Source organism: Canis lupus, chromosome 32, assembly GCF_011100685.1.
Source record: "Canis lupus familiaris isolate Mischka breed German Shepherd chromosome 32, alternate assembly UU_Cfam_GSD_1.0, whole genome shotgun sequence".
Taxonomy (NCBI): Eukaryota; Metazoa; Chordata; class Mammalia; order Carnivora; family Canidae; genus Canis; species Canis lupus.
In genome coordinates this window covers 27,692,317-27,719,289 of record NC_049253.1, presented here as the reverse complement: position 1 = coordinate 27,719,289, position 26,973 = coordinate 27,692,317, and the positions used below count along the sequence as shown (strand labels likewise).

Below are 26,973 nucleotides of genomic sequence, written 5' to 3'. Positions count from 1 at the left end.
TTATTGATTACATTGATACTCTTGTTTTAAACAAAAGAATTTACAGATCTATAGACAAAAGGCAAAGGAAGCAAAGAAATGAAGCAGAATTTGACCAAAATGGTTGAATCATCAGTAGCAATGAACAAATTTAATTACTAGATATTACATTTTGATGTTGGTGTTACTATAAAATGATGGAAACTAAGTATGAACAGTAGATTTAATGCAAAGTGTCAAGAATATTAACAAAAAGAATCTCAGCTCATGGTCATTAGTGATCCTCAGTCTCTTTGTTCATATCATTTAACAAATGCACTTTTTTTTTTAATTTTTATTTATTTATGATAGTCACAGAGAGAGAAAGAGAGAGAGGCAGAGACACAGGCAGAGGGAGAAGCAGGCTCCATGCACCGGAAGCCCGATGTGGGACTCGATCCCGGGTCTCCAGGATCACGCCCTGGGCCAAAGGCAGGTGCCAAACCACTGCGCCACCCAGGGATCCCAACAAATGCACTTTTAAACTAACTTTAAATAATAGTAGAAATAAATATGTAGTTTTTTCTAATATTCTCAGCTTTTGAACACTTTTGTCAAGGAAACTTTGAATTCAAAGGAGTCATATAATAGTATTGGGGAAGTATAACATACAGTGGAGTTGCTATTTATGGGGAATTTAGTTTCCAAAGTCATCCTGTGAAAAAAATCATGCAAGCTAACATTATCCTTTAAAATACTTAAAGTACAACATATCTCATCATATCTTAAGAAAACAAGTTTTCCTCCTTTATTAGAATAGTCTGCTCTCCGTAGGTGCACAGTGCCTTAAAAATTCTCAAAAAAACTTTTGAGATTCTCAAAAAAACCCAAGGCTGAGCCAAGGATGAGGATGTTGGTGCATTATTTTGGGATAGGGCATGGGGCAGCAATGAGTGAGGAAAGGAAAGCAGGGATGTGAAACAAAGTAAAATGTAAATAGCTATTTCACAAAGAAACCCCAAACCACAAAACAGTTTGCTTGACAGATGCTTTGTTTGGCAGCCTGGAATTCACCAGATTGGCTGCAAGGAGAAACCATGAGATAGAGTATTCCATGGGAGGGAGAAAAATCTATCTAGTTCCCTCCTGACTTCTATTTCTCATTGCCAAGTTTCACTCAGAGGGATTTAACTGTTCTAGGCTTTCAGGTAGTCTTATCCAGTTCCCCTGGTAGCCTGTCAGGAATTCAGAACCTAGTACAGGGAAGTCAGAAATTCAGTGCAAGTGGCTGGTTCACCCCGCTGCAAGGCAGCAGTTAGGAGAAGGATCCAACATCCCCAAGGCAGGTAAATGATCAAACACTGGTGACAGATTGGTCTGGAAGGTGGGTAATACCAAGGCAATCTGAGGATATGATAAGATTTGTGTCTGATAGAAATACTAAAGTTGAAGAAGTTGATCTGTATTTATAAGTTTTATTGAACAAAAAATTTTTCTTTAAATATTAAAAAGTATGTTCAATACTGTAAGAAGCTTGGACAAATGTAAGAATAAAGTGAAAACTAAGATAACTTAGGTAAGAAGAAAGTCACGTCTCATCTCATATTTCTAAGGAGCCCCAGTTCACTAACTGGTATGATGGACAGAATCTATAAAACCTGATCTTTTCCTAAATTTAAAATGTACTCAGTTAATTGCACATGCTTTCCAACACTACTAATTAAGTACCATGAACCAAAACTTTCTCTTACGGTCTTGCTAAGTTTCAAGGCAAACTCTGTAAGTCCTATTTTACAGAAAAAGTAACAGAAAAATAAATAATGTAGAATATCAAGCCTACCAAATGGCAGAAGATTAGATTAACTTTCTTTTATTAGGTCATACTATCCAAACCACTTAGTACTCATTTAGTAATAGAAATCTAGTACCCATTTTAGTAATTATCAAAATTTAGGGAAAGCAATTCCTGCTAAGCTCCAAGAATAATATTCTTTAGGAGGGCTTTTACTAGCCCTAGAAACTAGGATACTAGGAATTTCCTTAGAAAAGTCATATACAACATACACAGCTTACGGTCCAATGTTTACTTCATAGAAAAGTATTACTGTGGCATAGTATACCATAAAAACATTATTATCACATTAGAAAAATATAGTAGATCCTGGGGAATGATATCTAGATTCCCTCTTTATGTTTCATTCATTACTCCAGCTGCTGAGAATGATGCCTGCTTATGGCTCATAGCTAAACTCTACCCCCAAGATTATACCATCTCCCTAGGCACAGCTCATCTCCAGTGACTGAGGGAAATGGGTTAAATGGACTAATCTCTTTGACTCAATTTGAGATATCTCTGAAGGGCCATCTAAGCTTCTAAGTAAGTTGGGAACTGATTGAGGCCTTTGTTACAATAGCACAAAAGTTCAACTTCTCCTTAATCTTACATTTCTCTATGGTTTACAGAAGTAGCTTTAGCATTACCCAATACAAGTACTATTTGAAACCTCAGTCTCAGGGTTTATATCTTCAACAATTCAACCCATAACAAAAAGTGATACAGTAATATTGAAATTAATGTTATAAAATGATACTGAGAGAAAAATTTTACACCTATTTATTAAAGGATATAAAAACTAAAAATAAATAAATGTTCAACAAGGGGAAAAAAACACCCTAAAGACCTCACAGGAAAATGGGCAAAAAACAGGAACAAACACATCATAAGAAAGAAAGGCAAATGGCCCATAAAACAGATACCCAGTAAAGATGTCTAACTTCATTCATAATAAAATGAACAAATACATTTTGTTCACAGATCACACCATAAACGAAAAACAAAATTAAGAAAATAACTGTATTTAGAATAGTATCCAAAAGAAATACTAATATTCAAAAAAGACGTGTAAAATTTATACTCTGAAAATGATAAAACATTGTTGAAATAAATTAAAGACATAAGTAAATAGAAAGATGTCCCATATTCATGGATTGGAGAAATGTAATATTGTTAGGATGGCAATACTCCCTAAATTAATCTACAGATTCAACAAAATTCTTATCAAAATACCCCCTGACTTTTTTGCAGAAATTTATAAGATGATCCTATATTCATATGGAAAAGCAAGGGCCCTAGAAGAGCTAAAATCACCTTGAAAAGAAACACAGCTGGAAATTGACACTTCCTGATTCAAAGCTTACTAAAAAAGCTACAGTAATCAAAACAGTGTGGTAATAGACTAAGTATAGTTGTATAGAGATCAATGGAATAAAACTGAGAGTCTAGAAACAAACTTTGGCAATCATAATTTTCAAAAAGACTAAGATAGTTCAAGGGAAAACAGTACTTTCAAGAAATGGTCTAAGATAGTACCATTGCACATCCACATGCAAAGGAATGAAACTGGACTCCTTCCTTACATGGAGAAAAAATGAACTTGAAATGAATTTCATAATGAGAAGAGGTAAAATTATAAACTTCTTTGAGAAAACATCTTCGTAAGTTAGGCAAAACCTTCTTAGATGCAACACCAAAGTTGCAAACACCAAAAAACACCAAATAAATCGACATAATGAACATCATTAGAATTTTTAAAATTGTGCTTAAAAAGCACACAATCAAGAAAATTATTTTTTTAAAGATTTTATTTATTTATTCATGAGAGACACAGAGAGAAAGAGAGAGAGAGAGAGAGAGAGAGAGGGAGAGAGGGAGAGAGGGAGAGAGGGAGAGAGGCAGAGGGAGAAGCAGACTCCATGCAGGGAGCCCGATATGGGACTCGATCCTGGGATTCCAGGATCATGCCCTGGGCCAAAGGCAGACACTCAACCGCTGAGCCACCCAGGCGTCCTCAATCAAGAAAATTAAATGGCAGGGGATGGCTGGGAAGATCATTGAGTAGGAGGACCCTTATTTCACCTGAGACCACAGTTACAACTAGATAACACTCATATCAGTGTAAATAACCCAGAAAATGATCTGAAGACTGGCAGAACAAACTCCATAACTACAGGTGGAGAAGAGGCCACATTAGAGAGGGTAGGAAGGGCAGAGATAGGGTGCAGAGCTAAATGGACCCATGGGACTGCCCTCTGGGGGTAGGGACACCACTAATATGAAGAGGAGCGAGAAACAGACCCTCAAACCAGAGAACATGCATGGGCCAAATTTCATGAGTTCTTACAATCAGTGGTACTTAAAACCTGGAATTTAAAAAATCAGCAGGTTTCCTCTGGGAGAGCCAGGAGAGCAAAAGGAAACAGGGTCTCTACTCCCAAAAAGACAACACAAAACCACCCCGCAGAGATATCATAGAAGCAGGAGTTTGAAAAACACCTGGAACATATGGGAGGGAGAGTTGTTTGCTATTTCAGAGAGTATCCTGGAGAGACAGAGATTATTGGAAGACTCCTCCACGAGCAAAGGAGTTGGCAGGTGCCATTTCCCTCCCCTGCCCCCCGGCATAAACAAACAGCACCTGCAAAAAACAGCATGAAGACTATACTAGCTACCTAACTTGCTAACACTGTGCCTCCCAATCCCTCCAGCCAGGCTTGCCTCAGTCCCTGCATAGTAGATACCCTCCCACAGAAGACCAGTGCAAACCTTGCTAATATCACGCCTCCACCTACAATCACTTCGTGGATCCACCTGCACCAACCTGACTGGCCTTGGTTCTGGTCCCCTCTTGAAAAGAACCAGCTGCAAACCTTTCTAACACTGTGAGTTCTGCCCAGACTCATGTTGCTGATATGCCCCTTCCAATATGCTTTTGGCCAGAGTCCATCCGAAGCGGTGCCACAAGCAAGGCAGTGTGCAAGCAACGCTGAGAGGGGCCAGCACTACTGCAAAGTGGCTCCTGCCCTAGGAAAAGGGAAAGATAACGATACACACCAGTCAGACTGTAGTTCCAGCAGTAGGCTGGAGGCAGACATCTGGTTTGACTGCAGCCCTACCCACCAATGAAAGCTTCCTAGGAGAAAATACAGGGGAAGTACCTGGCAATATGCTGTACTGCATTTCTGACAAATGCCTGGTCTGATTCAACTTCAGACCAAGGCAGCCACAGACTGGCCAATGACTGGCAGAGAGCCACTGCAGATGATTGGACTGACAGAAAAAGCAGCTCAGCCACAACAGCAGGGCACAATCAACACACATAGGAGACTCCCCTCAAGTGCTAGGTTCCAGTGAATGAGGAGATACTGCACTACAGAGCAGGACCTCTTCTTCACAAGGTCACTACTTTCTTTTTTTTTTTTTAATTTTTTATTTATTTATGATAGTCACAGAGAGAGAGAGAGAGAGAGAGAGAGAGAGAGAGAGGCAGAGACATAGGCAGAGGGAGAAGCAGGCTCCATGCACCGGGAGCCCGACATGGGATTCGATCCCAGATCTCCAGGATCGCGCCCTGGGCCAAAGGCAGGCGCCAAACCGCTGCACCACCCAGGGATCCCCACTACTTTCAAGAGCAAGAGATGTAGCTGATTTTCCCAACACACAGAAACAGAGAGTTAGAAAAAATGAAGAGACAGAGGAAAATGTTCCAAATGAAAGAACAGAACAAAATCACAGCAAGACAAACAAAACAGAGAAGTAATATGCCTGAGAATTTAAAGTAATGATCATAAAGATACTCACTGGACTTGAGAAAAGACTGGAGGACATCAGTGAGACCCTTAACAAAGAGATAACCAATCAGAGATGAAGAACACAATAAATAAAATTTAGAAGTACCCTAGATGTAATAAACAGTAGATTAGAGGAAGCAGAAGAATGAATCAGCAACCTGGAGGACAGAGGAATGGAAACTAATTAAGCTGAGCAGGTGAGAGGAGAAAAATATGCAAAGTAAGAATAGACTTGGGGAACTCAGCAACATCATTAAGTGATCCCAGAAAGAGAAGGGAGAGAATATGGAGCAGAAAATACATTTTAAAAAATAATAGTGAAAACTTCTTGAACCCAAGGAAGGAAGCAGAAATCCAGATCAAGGAGGCACAGAGATCCCCCAAAAGAAACAACCTAAGAAGGTCCATACCAAGAAGTATAATAATTAAAATGGCAAAAGGTAGTGATAAAGAGAAAATTTTAAAAGCAGTCAGAGAAAACAGTTACATATGACAGAAACCCCATAAGGCTATCAGCTGATTTTTGAGCAGAAACTCTGCAGGCCAGAAGAGTGGGACAAAGTGCTAAAAGGAAAAAACCTGCAGGTAGACAATATTCTATTCAGAAAGGCTATCATTCAGAATAAAAGCAGTGATAAATAGTTTCCCAGACAAAAGTTAAAGACATTCATTACCACTAAACCAGCCCTACAAGAAGTGTTAAAGGGGACTAAAGGAAAGTATAAAGGAAAAGACCATAAGTAAGAACAAGAAAAGTAGGAAGCACGAAACACGTGCTTATATTTATAAACATCAGTCAAGGGACTCTAAAATGAAAGGAGGTAAAGTATGATACCTCATATCTAAAACATGGTGGGGGGAGAGAAGTAAAGAACAAGTTTAAATTTAAATGACCATCAAATTAGTACAGATTGCTATATGCAAAAGATGTTATATACGAACAATGGTAGCTACAAATCAAAAACCAGTAATAGATATGCAAAGAATAAAATTAAGGAATCAAGTATATCACTAAAAAGCCAAATAATCATGAGAGAGCAAGGAAAGAAAGAGAAAAACTACAAAATCAACCATAAAATGAGTAACAAAATGACAATAAAAACATACTATCAATAATTGCATTGAAGTAAAGGACTAAATGCTCCAATAAAAAAACACAGGGTGATGAAATGGATTAAAACAAAACAAAACAAAACCCAAACCCATCTACATACTGCCTACAAGAGAGTCATTTGAGACCTAGAGACAGCTGCAGATTGAAAGTGAGGGGATGAAGAAACACCTTCATGCAAAAGGGTATCAAAAGAAAGCCAAAGTAGCAATATTTATATCCAACAAAATAAACTTTAAAACAAAGGCTGTCACAAGATATGTCCCTGTATAATTAACCATAAAGAGAACAATCTAACAAGAAGATATAACTACTGTAAATATTTATGTACTAAACATGCGAGCACCAAAATATATAAAACAGTTAATAATAAACATGAAGGAACTACTTGATAGTAATATGAAACTACTTTATTGTGGGGTGTGGCTTTAACACCCCACTTACATCAATGGACAGGTTGTCCAAATAGAAAATCAATAAGGAAGCTGTAACTTTGAATGGACCTGAAGGATGTAACATATATATTCAAAATGTTCCCTCCAAAAGAAAAAAATTCCCTTCTAAAACAGAATATACATTCTTTTCAAGTGCACATGGAACATTCTCCAGAACCGATCATATATTTGGCCAGAAAATAAGTCTGAATAAATTTAAAAAGATTGGAGACATACCATGATCTTTTCTGACCATAATGCTATGAAATTAGAAATCAACCACAAGAAAAAAATCTGGAAAGAACACAAATACACAGAGGTTAAATAACATGCTATTAGGCAGTGAATGGGTTAACCAAGAAATCAAAGAAGAAATCTTAAAAATATGGAGATAAATGAAAATGAAAACACGACAGTCCCAATCTTTGGGATGCAGCAAAAGCTGTTCTAAGAGGGAAGTTTATTGCAATACAGGCCTACTTCAAGAAGCATGAAAAATATGAAACAATTTAACCTTACACCTAAAGGAGCTAGAAAAAGAACAACAAATAAAATCCCAAATCAACAAACGGAAGTAAATAATAAAAATTAGAGCAGAAATAAATGAAAAAGAAATTAAAAAAAAAAAAGAAAGAAAACCAAAAATAGAAGAGATCAATGAAACCAGGAGCTGGTTCTTTGAAAAGAAACTCAAAATTGATAAACCTTTAACTAGACTCATAAAAAAAAAAAGACTCAAACAAAATCACAAATGAAAGAGTAGAAACAACCAATACCACAGAATTGCGAAGGATTAAAAGAGACCACTATGAAAAATTATATTCCAACAAATTGGACAACCTAGAAGAAATGCATAAATTCCTAGAAAAATATAACCTCTCAAAACCAAATTAAGAAAAATAGAAAACTTGGACAGACAGGTTACTAGCAATGAAATTGAATCACTAAGTAATCAAAAAACTAATCAAAATCACTAATCAAATAAAAAAACTCCCAACAAACAAAAGCCCAGGACCACACAGCTTCACAGGCAAATTCTACCAAATATTTATTTTATATTTTTTAAAAGATTTTATTTATTTATTCATGAGAGACAGAGAGAGAGAGAGAGAGAGAGGGAGGAAAAGAGGGAGAGGCAGAGACACAGGCAGAGAGAGAAGCAGGCTCCACACAGGGAGCCTGATGTTGGACTCGATCCTGGGTCTCCAGGATCAGGCTCTGGGCTGAAGGTGTTGCTAAACTGCCGAGCCACCTGGGCTGACCCTCTACCAAATATTTAAAGAAGATCTAATACCTATTGCTCTCAAACTATTACAAAAAACAAAAGAAGAAGGAAAACTTACAAATTCATTCTATGAGGACAGCATTACCCAGATATCAAAACCAGATAAAGACACTACAAAAATGGGATCCCTGGGTGGCACAGTGGTTTGGCGCCTGCCTTTGGCCCAGGGCGCGATCCTGGAGACCCAGGATCGAATCCCACGTCAGGCTCCCGGTGCATGGAGCCTGCTTCTCCCTCTGCCTATGTCTCTGCCTCTCTCTCTCTCTCTCTCTGTGTGACTATCATAAAAATAACAACAACAACAAAAAAAAAATTAAAAGACACTACAAAAAAGAAAACTAAAGGCCAGTATCTTTCATGAACATAGATGCAAAAATCCTCCACAAAATATTAGCAAACCAATCCAACAATACATTAAAAAAATCATTCACTATGATCAAGTGGAATTTATACTTGGGGTGCCATATTCAGAAATCAATCAATGTGATACATCATAGCAATAAAAAACCATTTATAAAGGATAAAAGAGAAAGGATAAAAACCATATGGTCATTTCAAAAGATATGGAAAAAAAGAACTTGGCAAAGTACAATAACCATTCATGATAAAAACCGTCAACATGGGATCCCTGGGTGGCGCAGCGGTTTGGCGCCTGCCTTTGGCCCAGGGCGCGATCCTGGAGACCCGGGATCGATTCCCACATCAGGCTCCCGGTGCATGGAGCCTGCTTCTCCCTCTGCCTGTGTCTCTGCCTCTCTCTCTCTCTGTGACTATCATAAATAAATAAAAAAATTAAAAAAAAAAAAAAAAAAATATTTAAAAACCGTCAACAAAGTAGGTTCTGAGGGCACGTACCTTAATTTAATGAAAGTCACAGATGAAAAACCCACAGTTAACATCATACTCAATGGGGAAAAACTGAGATTTTTCTCCTAAGGTCAGGAAGAAGACAAGAATGTCCACTTTCACCACTTTTATTTAACATAGTAATGGAAGTCCTAGCCAGAACAATCAAACAGGAAAAAGGAATAAAAGGCATCCAAGTTGGTAAGGAAGAAGTTAAACTGTCACTACTTGTAGTTGACATGATACTATATATAGAAAACCCTAAAGACTTCACCAAAAAACTATTAGATCTGATAAACAAATTCAGTAAGGTTGCAGATCACAAAAATCAATGTACAGAAATCTGCTGCATTTCTATACACTAATGGTGATGCAGTAGAAAGAGAAATTGAGAAAAAAAATACCATTTACAACTATACCAAAAATAATACCTAGAAATAAACTTAACCAAAGAACAGAAAGACCTGTACTCTGAAAACTATAAAACACTGATGAAAGAAATTGAAGAGGACACAAACAAATGGAAACATAGTCTACATGTATAGATTGAAAGAATACTGTTAAATGTCCATACCACCCAAGGCAATCTACACATTTAATGCAATCTACATCAAAATACCAATAGCACTGTTCACAGAAGTAGAACAAACAATCCTAAAATTTGTATGGAACCACAAAAGTCCCCCAATAGCCAAAGGAATCTTGTAAAGAAAGCTGAAGGTACCACAGTTCCAGACTTGAAGTTATACCACAAAGCTCTAATAATCAAAACAGCATGGTGCTAGTACAAAAACAACACACAGATCAATAGAACAGAATAGAAAATCCAGAAATAAACCATACCACAATTATTTGGTCAATTAATCTTCAACAAAGCAGGAAAGAACATGCAATGGGAAAATAATGGTCTCTTCAACAAATGGTGTTGGGTAAACTGGATAGCTACATGCAAAGGAATGAAATGATTTCTTTCTTACACCATACATAAAAATAAATTCAAAATGAATTAAGGACCTAAACATGAGACCTAAACCATAAAAATCCTAAAAGAGACCACAGGCAGTAATTACTCTAACACTGGCTATAGTGACATTTTCCTAGATAGGTCTCCTGAGGCAAGGAAAACATATGCAAAAATAACTATTGGGATTATATTGAAATAAAAAGTTTCTGCACAGCAAAGAAAACAACTAACAAAACTAAAAGGCAACCTATTGTATGGAAGATATTTGCAAATGACATATCTATCTGATAAGGGGTTAGTAACCATAGTATACAAAGAATTTTACCAAATAAGTAAATCCCCTAAAGTGTTTTTTTTTTAACCAAATAAGTAAAAACCAAAAAACCCAAATAATCCAATTAAAAAGTGGGCAGAAGACATGAACAGACATTTCTCCAGAAGACATACAGATGGCTGACAAACACAAGAAAATATGATTATCACTCACCATCAGGGAAATGTAAATCAAAACCACAATGTGATATCACCTCACACCTGTCAGAATGGCTAAAATAAAAAATAAAAAAAATCAGAAAACAAGTGTTGATGAGGATGTGAAGAAAAAGGAACCCTGTGAATTGCTGGTGGGAATGCAAACTGGTGTAGTCACTGTGAAGGACACTATGGAGATTCCTAAAAAAATTAAAAATAGAATTACCCTTGGGCACCTGGGTGGTTCAGTGGTTGAGCCCCTGCCTTTGGCTCAGGGCGTGATCCCAGGGTCCAGAGATCGAGTCCCACATCAGGCTCCATGCAGGGAGCCGCCTTCTCCTTCTGTCTTTGCCTCTCTTTCTGTGTCTCTCATGAGTAAACAAACAAACAAACAAAAACAAAAACAAAAAAAAACCCAGAACTACCCTATGTTCCAGTAATTGCATTACTGGGTATTTACCCAAAAAATGTGAAACACTAATTCAAAGGGATATACACACCCCTATATTTATTGCAGCATTATTTACAATAGCCAAATTAGGAAAGTAACCTGTGTCCATCAATGATGAAGGGATAAAAAAGATATAGTACACACACACACACACACACACACACGGATATTACTCAGTCATAAAAAGAATGAAATCTTGCCAGTTGCAACAACATAGATAGATCTAGAAACTATAATGCTAAATGAAATAAATCAGAGAAAGATAAATACCATATAATTTCACTCAAATGTGTAATTTGAGAAACAAACAAATGAACAAAAGGAAAAAAGAGACAAAAAACCAGACTCTTAATTATAGAGAACAAACGGATAGTTACCAGTGGGGAGGTAGGTAGGGGTATGGGTGAAATAAGTGAAGGGGTTCAAGAGTACACTTATCTTAATGAGGACTAAGTAATATACAGAATTGCTGAATCACTACATTGTACACCTGAAACTAATACTATATGTTAACTATATTGGAATTAAAATTTTTTTAAAACGGAAATAAAGACTATTTTTTAATAAGGGAATATCCTCATGAAATAATATTAACTTTTAAAAGAACATGAAATTTCAGATATAAAAAGGTATTAGCTATGAAATATATAATCATAAGATGGGAGAAAACGTACCAACAGTAGATGAATGTTTGGTGCTTTGAATGCTGGGCTTCTGGGTGACTCTCAAATTACATTTCAACATGTAATTCCAGTTATAGGTTTATTAAATTTGGATGATCATATAATGTTATCATTGTAAATACTCAAATAATAATAGAGGTATATAGGATAAAAATAAAGTATCCCCCATTAGTAACCCCCATGCCAACATCTCCTTTCTAGGGATAAAATCTCTCAAATAAAATCTTTTTAAAAAGACCCTAATGTATCCTATGAAATATTATTAATTAAAATTTAAATCTCTAAGGTTATAATGGGGATAGTTATTAAAGTAGAGATTCTTGGGGGCACTTCGGTGGCTGTCAGTTAAGGGTTCGACTCTTGGATTTGGCTCAAGTTGTGATCTCATGAGTTGTGAGCTCGAGCCTCGAGTAGGGCTCTGAGCAGGGAGACTACTTGAAAATTCTCTCTGCCTCTCCCCTACTCTCCTGGTTGCATGTACATGCACTTGTTCATGCGATCGCTCTCTCAAATAAATTTAAAAAAAATTTTTTTAAGGTAGAACTTCTCACCATAGTAGGCTGTGAATGTCCTGGAACCCCAGAGTCACTACGATCTAAGCCAGAGTTTATATTTGTTTTTTTTTTTTTTTTTAATTTTTTTTTTTTAATTATTTATTTATTTATGATAGTCACAGAGAGAGAGAGAGAGGCAGAGACACAGGCAGAGGGAGAAGCAGGCTCCATGCACTGGGAGCCCGATGTGGGATTCGATCCCGGGTCTCCAGAATCGCGCCCTGGGCCAAAGGCAGGCGCCAAACCGCTGCGCCACCCAGGGATCCCCAGAGTTTATATTTGGACAATCATTCTGAGGACTGTAATATTACTAGTTCTGGGCTGTTGAATGAGTCTATAGATTAATGGAGTGTATAAGTAGATACAATATTTTAAAAATTGCTAAGAATTTATGAGAGTATTTATTTATTTATTTATTTATTTATTTATTTATTTATTTATTTATTTATGAGAGCTTTTAAATGTGACTATATTCTTTCCTGTCCTTATAAACTAGAAGAAATGTGGTTTGTATCAGTGGGGACTAATATATTAATAGGAGAGTTAAAAGAAAGTCCCTGGATTGCAAGATCATGTTTCACATATCAACAATTAGAGACTTTTATGGAAAAACAAGGAAAAGAAAATATAAAGTTTTATAAGCATTCTTGTGGTCGGTCCTATGGCACCTACCAAGGAAAGGAGTTTATTTCTAGTCTAGTTTATTCCTAGGAAACAAATGTAGCAAGGGTTATATTTTCTGTCACTGACATACTTGGCTTATATTTTTCCACCTATTAGCAATCACTTAAAAAATTATGCATTATATTATACTCCTTCCCTTTCTGCTAATCAATGTTTCAAATTAAATATTATAAATGCCCTTTTTAGTGAAAGTAAAACTTATTTCCAAATTTTTAAATAAAACCACAAATTGTGGATTTCATGAAAAAGCCTATCTACCTTCTTTAAAGTTGGGATGAAAAACAAGGCTAAAATGCCCAAGAGCAAGATAGAACTCCACTAACATAAATTGGTTGACTTTTCAGCAAGAAATATGATTCTATAACCCAAGTAATTGCAGGCAGTAATAAGGAAAAAGTGGTATGCAATATTAACAGCAAAACTCCACTAACTTACTGAAAGCAATTTGGCCCAAATACAGTGGCGAGATTGTGAACATTCATGCGATTCTCTACATGGTGCTTGGCTACTTTGGTCAAGAACTGGCATAGGTACTTGAGGAGGCAGTAGTGGGTGTCTGGCAGCTCTTTTATTAAGTCTCTTAAGCTATTCTCCTGAGCATCATTTCTGTCATCTGGAAAGAAAAAGAATAAAAAATGCTCTCAGGCATATTTCACAGTAACAACAAAAGCACAGAGGCATAATAAGATCTAACATTTTATTCAGGAATAAATTTCTAAAGACAAACCATTGAAAAAAAAGAGGTACTTTTCAATTTTCTTTGATTTTTGAGCATTTAACTTTTTTTAATGTTAAAAATTTACTAAGACATCCTGAAAATCATGAGCTTTACTCAGGGCATAAAATGGCTTCATGTTTCATTTGTGTGTGTTCCTTGCCCAAAATTAAGATAAAGGTTGGCTTTTTATCCATAGTGGAACCTTCCATTTGATTATTGTCTACAAGTTTATTAAAAACAAGAATCTCTTAGCTGAATAAAATTTAATACAAGAGACATTCCTCGGTCAACATGAATAAGAGTAAACTTAGTGGTCAGGAATTTATAGCTAGAGAAAACTGAAGTAAAGTTTTAATTTCTATATAGCTTTTTATCTCTCCCATGTCAGAGTTTAGAATTTGAAATGTGCTTTTCATGTAAAAGCCAAGAATATCTTACAGTGAGCCAACATTTAGGCAGACATATGAAAAGTTCCCCTCAATTCTCAAAGATTTATGTGTTTTGTCAATATCTAAGCACAGAGAAGTTATTTTAAAAAAATTTTGCATACTACTTTCTATCAGAGGCAAATATAAATCTTTTATAGCAAATAAATACTCTAAGGGAAAAATCATGATCCATCCTTTTAGGCACACATCTAAGACAATGAAAACTTAAGCCAGTTGCTGCTAATACACACTGGATTCCTTAATTTAGATAGGTCAGCTGCTTTAGCTAGTCAAGTAAGTAAGAAACAGCACCATGAGGCAAATGTGATGCAAAGGAAGTGGATTAGTCAGTGTCACAAAATTTATGCATAACATGATGCCATTGAAGGAAGTGAAAATCCTGAAAACATTCAGAAAGTCACCAAAAGTGTTATTGAGTGGCTGCAGAGCAAGGAATAGAAAGGTAGGCCCAGGAGCTACTTCCTGGGTTAGGATCCTGGTTCTGTCACCTGCTACCTATGTGACCTTAGACTGTATACTAAAATCTATTTCATCATTTATAAATAGGAATATTAACTGTCTCATAGGGAAGTGACAAGGATTAAGTGAGTTTCAAATTGCAAAGTACTCAAAACAGAGAGGTTGACAAATAGTGCTATGCAACTACTTGTTAGGTGAGTTCTTTAACTTTACCTTAATTAATTTGTTTTTATGAGAGCACTGAGGTTTTAATGAAATGTCTTTTAATATGAGCCCATTTCCTCTTATGAATGTTAGAATAAGGGATGCTGCTAAAAATAGCAATGTCAAAATGTGTAAACCTCAATCTTTTTAAAAATCATTTAGGAGAACATTCTATTTATAATTGGAGTAATTATTTCTCACTGATTACCAACAGTGTGATCCAGTAATCTATACAAGGTTTAGGGCAAAATAGTTTTCTTGATATTAGAAAATTTTCACATTAATTTAAATTACTTTTAAAAAAGAAATCATATGTAATTACTATGATAACCCATAAAAACATGTGATATGTTGCTTATGATGGCATTATTTTCCACTGTATTATGATCCTATGTAAGAAATGGAAATAATTAAGTTTGGAGTGATTAAAAACTAATTGAAAACTACCCATTTCTCATACCTTTATGCTTATAAAGAAATATGAACTACCAGAAAATGGATTTTATTTTGCCTTTTTAATTTTCTTACAGTGACTAATCCAAAGTGAAACTGGATGTTTTCATGGGTCTGTTTTGTCTATTGAAAACTGTGGTTTAAAATTCTGGTTTAATTCCAGAATTTAAGGATACAGGCAATAGCATTCCAACAGCCTTGATAATGGGCCATTAGCCTTCTGGCTCTGAAATGAAACCTCAAATCCTAAGGCAGTGAAGTGAGATCCTAATATGTGATGATACCAGATCAAATAAAACAAGTATTGAAAACAGTTATGAGTTTATGACAATAACATCTTTGAAAAAGAGGGAGCTCTTTCATCATTTACTTCCAATTTTTGAAATATAAATAATTTTCCCAGGAAATAAAACTGATGAGTAATGGGAAGGGAGACAGATACATCCAGAGAATTTCAACCTGAACAAAACAGAATTCCTCTATAGCATGAATGGAAGAACCATCAAATATGTTCTCAAAAATAAAAAGTGGTTGAGAAATATCTTTTGTTGTCTATGATAGAAGATATATTCATCAATTCCCTCACTAGTAGAGTATGTCCTCTACTTCAGAGGCTTTAACTGTAACACACTGACTTTGAAACCTGAATATTCATAATTTGCCTCCCATGCTTCAAGTACACTGACAGTGCAGTAAAGACTTTGATTTATTAGCATAACATTTCTTGTCACCTCTCTTCCTACTAATTATGTGTTAACATACTGAGAATCTGTAATTTGTGCTGTTTCTAGAAATGTGGTAAATATCACTGCTCTACCCAGGCTGCAGCAATCTCAGGACTTCCTATAAATGAAAATAACTGCTCAACACCTTCAAAGGAGGCTTCCAGGGGTGCCTGGATGGTTCAGACAGTTAAGTGTCAAGCCTCAGGTCATGATCTCAGAGTCCTGGGATTGAGCTCTGATGGGCTCTCTGCTCAGTGGGGAGTCTGCTTCTTCCGGTTCCCTCTCTTCTTTGGCTCCCTCTCTTTTCCCCTCTTGCTCTCTCTCAAGTAAATACATTAAATCCCGTTTTATCAATCAATCAATCTACTAGAGGTATGCCCAGCACAGCATGGGGTGGGGGTGGGGGGGACAGCAGTGTTAGTATAAATGTGCCTTTTGCTACCTGAGAGCAAAAGTTCATCATAATTATTGCTTATTGTTATTTTTCATTTGCTCATACCTAAATATAATGAACATTGCCTTGTCATTTGTGTTCTTGCATTGATATTGGTACTTATGATGCCTTCCTCAAAGTCTCACATTATAAAAAAAGTAAGCAATGCTTCTATTTGGGGGCACGTTTATTTATAACATACTTACTGCACACTATGTATATTATTTATCACATGCTTTCTATGTGTCTATATATCTAGGGATATAGCACTGAAATAAAACTTCATGCTTTTATAAAAGTAAAACTAGTATACAAAAAAAGAAACATCTATATTCCAAATGTATCTTGAAGAAATACTTAATAATTTAGTTCATTTACACAAGTAGCTGAGTTGAAGTGTTAAGTAGGAAGGGGATCACAGAGTATTCAAATGATAACAAAAGTGTCCTTTGGTGGTCAGAGGGTAAGGATAACTTAGCAATGAAATTCCACAGAAGGGTCTCAGAAACAGAAGTGAAATGCCCCTTTGCAGTTGTATCAAAATATTTTAATGGTTGAAACTTACAGGTTTTTCTAGAATTAAATCGGAATAAAAATGAGAATATAATTCATGAGCCAAAAGGTTTGAGAAAACTTTGCAGATGGAATAATCGTTAATAATTGAAATAGTCATCGTTTTCCTTAACATTAATCTTCTCCTAGGACAAGAACTTCAAATTATATAAGTTTTCTTGAAAGCTTTCATCTGTTGTTAGCTAAATTTGATCCATTTCTTATGCTAAAACACAAACATACAACAAACAGAGTGTACATAGTAAACAGAGAAAACTACTCAGCACTTAAAGATTGTACCATAAAAACTTTTGCATAACAGATTAAGTAGCAAACACAGAACCATGTGACAAGTATTTGTTCTTATTAAAAAAAGATTATGATCATAATCAGCAATGCTGAACCTATATCATAGAATGGCACTTTAATCTGAATATTTATCCTGGTGCTTTCATGTGCTTTAATCTTTCAAGGGCCATGAAGTTATACTGTACTTATGACCTTAGCCTCAAGGAGAAAAAAACCCCAAACAACAGGCAAAATGCTAATCTCTACCATGATATACATCTTAGAGCTACAAGAAGGTCAGCCATTAAAAGAACCAAAATATTACCCTCATGGTGCCAGATTTATCGAAATAGCTTTTTATTTCCTCATTAAGCCTTACGAAGGATTTATGAAAATTTGCTAATCTATTAGATAGAACAATAAGCTGCTGCTGACTTTGAAGATGAAGAAAGGTCACAAGCCTGAGCATGCTGACAGCCTCTTAATGCCAAGAAGAAGCCAGAGAGAAAATAAGGATCTTGGCCTTACAACTACATGGAATGGAAGAGTGCCAAAGATCCAAATAGGCCTGGAAGCAGTTTCTCCCCTGGAACCTTCAGCTAAGAACCCAGGCTGACTGACACCTTGATTCTGGCCTTGTGAACTTGGAGTACAGACACCAGCTGAGCCCACAAACTTCTCACCCATGAAACACTAGATTATTTGTGTGGTTTTAAGCCACTAAATTTGTAGGAGTTTGTCATGGCAGCTATGGGAGCTTAATACATCTCCAGTTAGAGAGGATTAGACTGAAAGAGATTAACTAACTTGTCTATATTCACAGTTACCAAGTAGCCAAGCTGCAATTCAAACAGCAGTCTGATCTCAGAACATGTGATCTGATCAGGGCACACTAACAAAGTTATATATTGTTATTATCATTATTACAAAACAACCATCACACTGTCTCATACATGTAAATGTTTAACAAATGTTTCCTGAATCAACAAATGAATAAGCAGAATTGGTAAGTAATGGGGGTGGGAATCATAATTTATTTATGATAAATTATAGCTTCCTTGTTCCTGTATATGGGAGAACATTTTAATAAAAACCTACATGAATGTCTGGGCACAAAATGTTGTGTAGAACACATGAGAACAAAACATTAATTATATTTCTTTCTAAATATGCATTTTGAAAGAATGAGAAAAATAATCATAAAATCCCAGCTACACTGGATTAGCCTGGGTTTTACCCCTGCATTTCATACCCCAGGAATGGAATCACTTCTTTAGAGCTTATCTAAACAACATAATTATATTTTCTGATTAATGGAATTGGTATATTTCTATATAAAAGGAAAAGTTTTATTTTTATAGCTCTCTTACAACCCTTGCCCATGCCAAAGTTCTCTAGACCTCGCACAAATTTCTGAAAGGACAGGATGATAAAGTAACTAATAAAATTTAATAAATTACTGTCTATTCTTAGATATTAATGAAACTACAAATCTTATTCTGATTAGATTCTATGAAATGCAGAGGTATGTTTATTACCAAATTATCCAATATCTACACTGATACTCCTGGCTCCCAGAAGGAAGCTGCATGAAAAGGCAAAGGCCTCTGGGATTAAAAAAAAAAAAAAAAAAAAAAAAAAAAAAAAAAAAAAAAAAAAAGATTTACACAATACTTTACCTATCAGTCCCAGGATAAAATACTCCTAATGATACCTAAATAATATATCAGCAAGCCTATTCTGTGGGCATTTACTGAGTGCTTGCTAATGGGGGCAGGCTGGCATAGATAAAAATATAAGAAACATATAAAATAGTCTATGTAAAGTCAAAACTGAGAGCTCATATCTCAGCTAGATGTTAGACACAAGCATTTATTTTTTTTTTCTTTTTTCTTTTTTCTTTTTTTTTTTTAGACACAAGCATTTAAATGCTAAAGAACCTGTTTATGTGGGAATGTCAGTACATAGGAAAATAGAAAAAAATAATCTTACCACTTTGAAAGGGAAGCCTCCTATAATATAATATGCTAATCTTGAACAATATTGGCAACATCCCAGCTAACAAAACTTGGCCCGTTCCATAAATCTAGTGCCACATTAAATGGACAAAGTACAGTAAGTGTAATTTCAGTGGGAATCACTTTACCACCAGTTTCTCACCCTGTAAAAGACTAGTGATTAAATGCTCAGCTGTAAGTAAACTTATTTGGTGTCAAACGAGATAAACCATCAAACCCAGAGTTTTTAAGCCTATGTTGGATGTTGTTTCTTTCTCTCTTAAGTCCTTAAATTGTTTATGGACTCAGTGTAAAGGTGAGTGGGTTCTCATGGGCTTAGCAAAATACTGGTACTGAGAATACAGCTTAACAGAATTAGGGCAGAGCTATAGGTGACTAGCAAACTAATTATTTGTCATCACTTCAAATTGATATTCATTAAACTTTCATTATTTTACGTGAATTGATTTTCTAATACAAATTATACATATATTATATGTACATGTGTCATATATGTGTGTGTGTGTGTGTATATATATATATATATATATATATATATATATATATATAAATTCATTTATTGGCTGTTCTATTTCTCTTCCAGCTCAAATAAGATATTCTTCACACAAAAACATTAGTAAAAAATACAGAATTTACTGAGGACTTCATTTAATTCACAACTCATTCTAAAAATCCCCAACAGACATTATTTTTTTGGCCTTTAAGCAGCTGGTCTCTTCTTTCTTTTCCTCTTTAAGCACATAATCTTTCTGCTATTAAAAATTCTATTGTCGGGATCCCTGGGTGGCGCAGCGGTTTAGCGCCTGCCTTTGGCCCAGGGCGCGATCCTGGAGACCCGGGATCAAATCCCAACGTTGGGCTCTCGGTGCATGGAGCCTGCTTCTCCCTCTGCCTATGTCTCTGCGCTCTCTCTCTCTCTCTCTCTCTCTGTGTGACTATCATAAAAAAAAAATCTATTGTCTGTACTACAAAGATAGTAGTACAAAGATACAAAGATAACTAAAGATAACAAAGATAACTAAAAATACTGACAATAATAGGTGTTGGCAAATGTAGAAAAATTAAATCTTCATTCATTGCTAATATTAATGGAAAATAGTACAGCTATTTTGGAAAACTGTTCCTTAAAATGTTAAACAATGTCATCCCATGACCCAGCAATTCCACTCCTAGGTAGGTACCCAAGAGAAATGAAAACATATGTCCCCCCACCCCAAAAAAAAGAAAACATATGTCCCTACAAAAACTTGTACATAAATGTTCATAACAGTATTCATAAGAGCCAAAAGGTAAAAATAATCCAATGTCTGATAATGGATAAATGTGATATATTCATACAACAGAATATTAATCAGTCATAAAATGGAACAAAGTACTGACATTCCAACATGGATGAACCTTGAAACACATGCTAAGTGTAAAAGATAGGTCATAAAAGACCACATATTGTGTGACTCCGTTTACATGAAATGTCCATAAACCCAGGCAAATCTATGAAGCCAGAAAGATTAGTATATGCCTAGGCCTGGGGAAAATGGGAGAGATGCAGAGGAAGGGATGGAGTATTTGCTAATGAGATTTGGAGTTTCTCTCTCTCTTTTTTTTTTTTTTTTTTTTGTGATAAAAATGTTCTAAAACTAGATAGTGGTGATGGCTGTATTCTAAATATACTAAGTCCCACTGAATTATATACTTTAAAAGAGGCAATTTTTATGGTGTATACATTGTGTCTCAATATATTTGTTCTAAGGAAATTCTTTTAACTTTAAAATCAAGTATAAGAAAAAGTCAGAGGAGGCCTTTTGGTTGAAAAGAAGCTTATCTACTTTCCTCCTAATACCTCACTAAAATGACAATGAAAGAATTTTTAAAAGGTATAAGCCAATAACACACACACACACACACACACACACACACACACAGATGAATTATTCTAATGCAGATTAACTGCTCAACCATGGACTCTTTATCCAAGTTTGCATAATTCCACTCACTACTTAATGCTATTTCCTAGGGTCAAAAAGGAAAATATAGATTTATACATGTGCTCAGGAAACAAAACATAATCTAATTATCAGGATCTACAATCTTAGAAATCATGGGGGTTATAAACACAAAAAAGATTTTCCTGTCACAGGGATCTGGAGGGCAGTAGAACTAACTGAAATGCTATCAAATATATAGCCAGGTGTGGAAGTCTGGATTTCCTGGTACCATATTTCTGATTTATTCCAGTGGAGGTTTTGCACATCTGATTGACTGGCTCCTTGGGCAAATATGCAGGTGGCAACCTTAAACTCTTCTCTGGGTTTAGGTCTACCCAGAGAAACAGAATAGTTTAAATATTTGGCATTGTTTATAAGAAAACCTAAAAGGCACATACTGAAAATGGAAAAAGCTTAAATATGGAGTTTAGTAGAATGATTCTGTTTTTGACAGAAATGAATTTGAGGGCTGAATAATTTTTTTTTTTTGAGGGCTGAATAATTTTAAAAGAAAAGGAACTTCTCAGTAAGAAGGAATTAATCCAGAGAAAAAAAAATACGTCCTATGCTTCCTATGGAGCTCAGACTGTACAAAGAGTGATTACTTAATAACTAGTATTGTAACTAGCTGACATTTGCATGGTACTTGACAATCTGCAAGGCAAAATAACTCTGCTAAACTCCAACAAAACAAATGGCATTATGATACATAGTATGCATAAAAGACAGGCTTAACTCAAAGTTACTCTGCTAAATTCTTCGTGTGCTAAAGGAAAACATATCTCAATCTTAAGCACAACTCAGTTTATTAATTTAGATTTCTTTACAATTAGGCATTGTATTGATTAAAATGGCCCCATTATTAGGGTGGCTTTCTTAAAAAAAACAGTTGCTGTCTAAATTATCAAATTCTCATAAGCTAAAATTCACAGGCTCTTAACTCTCACATATTGTTTGCACAGCTGCTACTATAAAATTCTGTTCCATTTAAAATCAAGTACAGAGGGAGAAAAAGAAAAGGGAGAATATCCATTTTAAGAGAAAGATTGATCACTTGTGTTTATCTAATTAAGTCTTCTTCCCCAGAATACACTAAAATGACAGTAAGATGTTTAAAAAGTATTAGTACTCAAGGGCACAAAAAGAACAGCTGAGAAGAGAGAAGCAGATGATATTTCAGACATTTGGAAGTCAATACAAGTAACTAAAAAATCCTGTGTGTTCTAAAGCCTCTCAGGCTTGGAGGAGCCCTCCACCACCCAGTGCATCCAGGCAAGCACACAGTCAGGCAGGAGGGCTGAGGCTTATGTTCTAGATGCTGTTAATGGATTCTTGCACTCCAGAGATAGTCAGGGGCTAGTCAAGGAGCACAGATGAAAATGTGAACATTCGTGAAAATCTGCTAAGAAAGAATGGGCCCATTAGCACACTTCCTACTTCCCTGCTCTTGAGGAACAGAATGGCTAAAGAGAAAAATATGTCTACATATGGATATTTGTGAGCCTCCAAATCAAATAGGTTACATTTCTCTCCATCTATACTCACCGTTTAATCCTAAGGAAAAGTACACCTTGTCTCCATATACAAATTTTTTTTTAAAGATTTTATTTATTCATTCATGAGAGACACAGAGAGAAAAGAGAGGCAGAGACACAGGCAGAGGGAGAAGCAGGCTCCACGCAGGGAACCCGACATGGGACTCGATCCCGGGTCTCCAGGATCATGTCCGGGGCCGAAGATGGCACTAAACCGCTGAGCCACCCAGGCTGCCCCTACAAATGTTTTTCTTAAATCACAAAAACCAAGATCACCTATGTTTGTGTGAAGAAATGCACAAGTCCAACAGACAAAACAAATATAGGGGAAAAAAAACTAAAACTCTTGTTAGTATTTTCAGAAAGATAGGATTAAGAATAGGATGCTATAAGAAAAAAAAAAGAGTAGCGTGCTTTGGAAAAAAAGAGCACGAATATTTTGGATATTAACAATATAAAACCAAAATTTTAAAAATGAGGTTGGAAAATAAAGTTGAGAAAATTTCATAGAAAATAGAATTAAAAGAAAGTGGTAAGAGAATAAGCATTCAAGATGGTGACATAGAAGATCCTGAACCTATCTCCTCCCATTGATGCAACCAATCTACAGCTACAAATAGAACAATTTCCTCTGAAAAAGATCTGAAAAATAGTGGAACAGCACCTGCATAACAAATTATAAACGCTGGGATGGACAAGAGGGGCAGAAACATGGTCTCTCACACACAGAAAAAACCATCTCAAGCACAACAACCACAATAAAGAGGGATCTCAAAAATATGTGGCTTCCTGAGAACCAAGGAGTCTGTGCCCCACATCAGGCATCCCAACTCTTGGGATCTACAATGGAGAGATGAGTTGCCAAAACATCTGGCTTTGAAAACCAAGAGGGCTTATATCCAGAAGAACCATAGAGCTGTACAGAATAAAGAACCCACTTGCAAAAGGTGTGTATGCACACACTTGCCTCAACACCCAGTGCACAAGTAGCAGTTTCAACAGTGCCTAGACCTTATGTGAAGAAGATCCATTGTAAATCTTAAAGCATGTGCTAGTGAGACAGGAGCCTAATGCAACTCTCTGTGGATGGAGGCACTAACTGATGCCATTTTTGCCTTATTGTACCTTAGCAGTGTCAGTACTGGTGGGTGTCATCTTGGTATCCTCTCACTAACCTGCTACCACTGGTAGGTACATTGCTGCCACAGCACCGTCATGGCCAACTAAGTGAATGCCCTGTCTCTTGTGCCACAACTGCAGCCCTACCACAGTGGTTGGGCAAATACTCCAGATCCTCATTTCTCAGTAGTGACCCTACCACAGCTACAGGTGTATGCAGGCCACATATGGGATGTCCCTTGAGTGCCTTGCTCTAGAAGTCAGGCGTGATTGCACATCTGGGTCCCATGGGTCAAATCCTACATGTGACAAGTCCTTCAAGACTAGGAGAGGTAGCCATTTTGCCCAGTATATAGAAATTAACATAGGAAGTCACACAGAATGAGGTGGCAGAGGAATATGTTCCAAAAGAACAAGACAAACCCTGAGAGAAAGAACTTAATGAAATGGAGGTTTTTAAAAAATCTACCTGATTAAGAGTTCAGAGCAACAGTCATAAAGATGCTTATAAAACTTGGGGGAAGAATGGAAAACATAGTGTGAATTTCAACAAAGAGAAAACATAGCAAGATATAAAACAGAAGTCACAGAGCTGAAGAATAGCTGAACTGAAAAATACACTAAAGGAGTTCAACAGCAGACTAGATTTAAGTAGAAGAATGGATCACTGACTGACAGACACCAAAAATCACCCAAACAGCAGAAAAAGGAAAAATAATTTTAAAAAAGGAAGATAGCTTAAAGGACCTATGGTACATCAAGCAAAATAACATCTGCATTACAGAGGACCCAGAAGGAGAAGAAAAAGGGGGCAGAAAACTTATTTGAAGAAACAATGGTTGAAAACTTCCCTAACCTGGAAAACAAAACAGAAATCCAGGTTCAAGAAACACAAGAATTCCAAATAAAATAAATACAAAGAGATCTATACCAAGACAAATTCTAATTAAAATATCAAACGTTAAAGAGAATCTTAAAAGCAGCAAAGGTAAAACAGCTTATCACATACAAGGGAAATTTCCTAAAACTATCAGCTGATTTTTCAGCAGAAACTTTAAATATATCATGCCCTTCTCCGATTGACTTATTTCACTCAGCGGGTGACTGGGTGATGGGTACTGAGGGGGGCACTTGATGGGATGAGCACTGGGTGTTATTCTATATGTTGGCAAATTGAACACCAATAAAAAATAAATTTATAAAAAATATATATATATATCATGCCACTTTCTCCTAGCCTACAAAAATAAATATATCATGCCACTTTCTCCTGGCCTACAAAGTGCTCAATGGAAAAAAACAAAACAAAAAACTTCTAACCAAAAACACTCTACTGGAAAAGCTATCATTCAGAACTGAAAGTTATTAAGAGTTTCCCAGACAAGTAAGACCTAAAGAAGCTTGTCATCACTATTCTAGCCTTACAAGACTTATTACGAGGACTTCCTGAAGCTGAAAAGAAAAGATGCTAACAAGTAACAAGAAAACAAAATGGCAATAAGCACTTACCTATCAATAATTACTTTGGATATAAACCAACTAGATTCTCCAATACAAAGATACAGAATGGTGCATGGATTTAAAAAATAAAAAAACGACATCACTCATCTATAAGGAGCAAACAAGAGACTCACTTCAGATCTAAGGACACATATTTACTGCAAGTGAAGGGATTAAAAAAGATCTTCCATGCAAAGGAAAACAAAAGGAAAGCTTTTGTAGCTTAGTTGTATCAGAGAAAATAGACTTTTAAAATGAGACTAATAGGGATCCCTGGGTGGCGCAGCGGTTTAGCGCCTGCCTTTGGCCCGGGGCGCGATCCTGGAGACCCGGGATCGAATCCCACGTCAGGCTCCCGGTGCATGGAGCCTGCTTCTCCCTCTGCCTGTGTCTCTGCCTCTCTCTCTCTCTCACTGTGTGCCTATCATAAATAAATAAAAATTTAAAAAAAAAAAAATAAATAAAATAAAATGAGACTAATAAAAGGCAAAGGACTCTAGTAATTATAAAGGGTTCAAAACAACAAGAGGATATATATAACATCTGTAAATATTTCTATACTCAACACAGGAGCACCTAAATATATAAAGCAAATATTAACAGATCTAAAGGGAGATATTGGGATCCCTGGATGGCTCAGCGGTTTAGCGCCTGCCTTCGGCCCAGGATGTGATCCTGGAGTCCTGGGATGAGTTCCGCATTGGGCTCCTTGTGTGGAGCCTGCTTCTCTCTCTGCCTGTGTCTCTGCTTCTCTCTCTCTCTCTGTCTCTTATGGATAAATAAATAAAATCTTTAAAAAAATAAAGGGAGATATTAACCACAATAATAGTAGGTAACCTTAATACCCAATTTAAATCAATGGATTAGATCATCTAGACAGAAAATCAAGAAAACATCTGCCTTAAACCCATTAGACCATATGGACTTAATAGAATCAGAGCATTTCATCCAGAAGCAGAATACATATACTTCTCAGGTGTACATGCAAGATTCTCTAGGACAGAACACATGTTGGGAAACCAAACAAGTCTCAATAAACTTAAGAAGACTGAAATTATATCAAGGATCACAAAATGGACACACAGATCAATGGAACAAAGTAGTGAGTCCAGAAATAAACCTACACATTTATGGTCAATTAATCTACAATAAAGGAGGCAAGAATATACAATGGGGAAAACACTAGCCTTTAACAAATGGTGCTGGGTAAACTGTACAGCAACACGCAAAAGAATGAAATTAGATCACTTTCTTGTATCATACAAAAACAAAACAAAATTCAAAACGGATTAAGGACCTAAAAGTGAGACCTGAAACCATAAAACTTCTAGAAGGAAATATAGGCAGTAATTTCTTTGACATCAGTCTTAGCAACATTTTTCTTGATAGGTCTCCTGTGGCAAGGGTAACAAAAGCAAAAATAAACTAATGGGACTGCACCAAAATAAAAAGCTTATATACAGCAA

At 36.0% G+C, this 26,973-nt stretch overlaps 1 protein-coding gene across 1 annotated transcript in view; it reads right to left on the bottom strand.

Moving 5' to 3' along the window:
* Window positions 1-26,973, bottom strand: part of FAM13A (family with sequence similarity 13 member A) — a 319,784-nt gene that overhangs the window by 243,531 nt on the left and 49,280 nt on the right. The window contains 1 exon segment of the mRNA XM_038582151.1: window positions 13,505-13,682. Coding sequence (XP_038438079.1) covers window positions 13,505-13,682 — 178 coding nt within the window.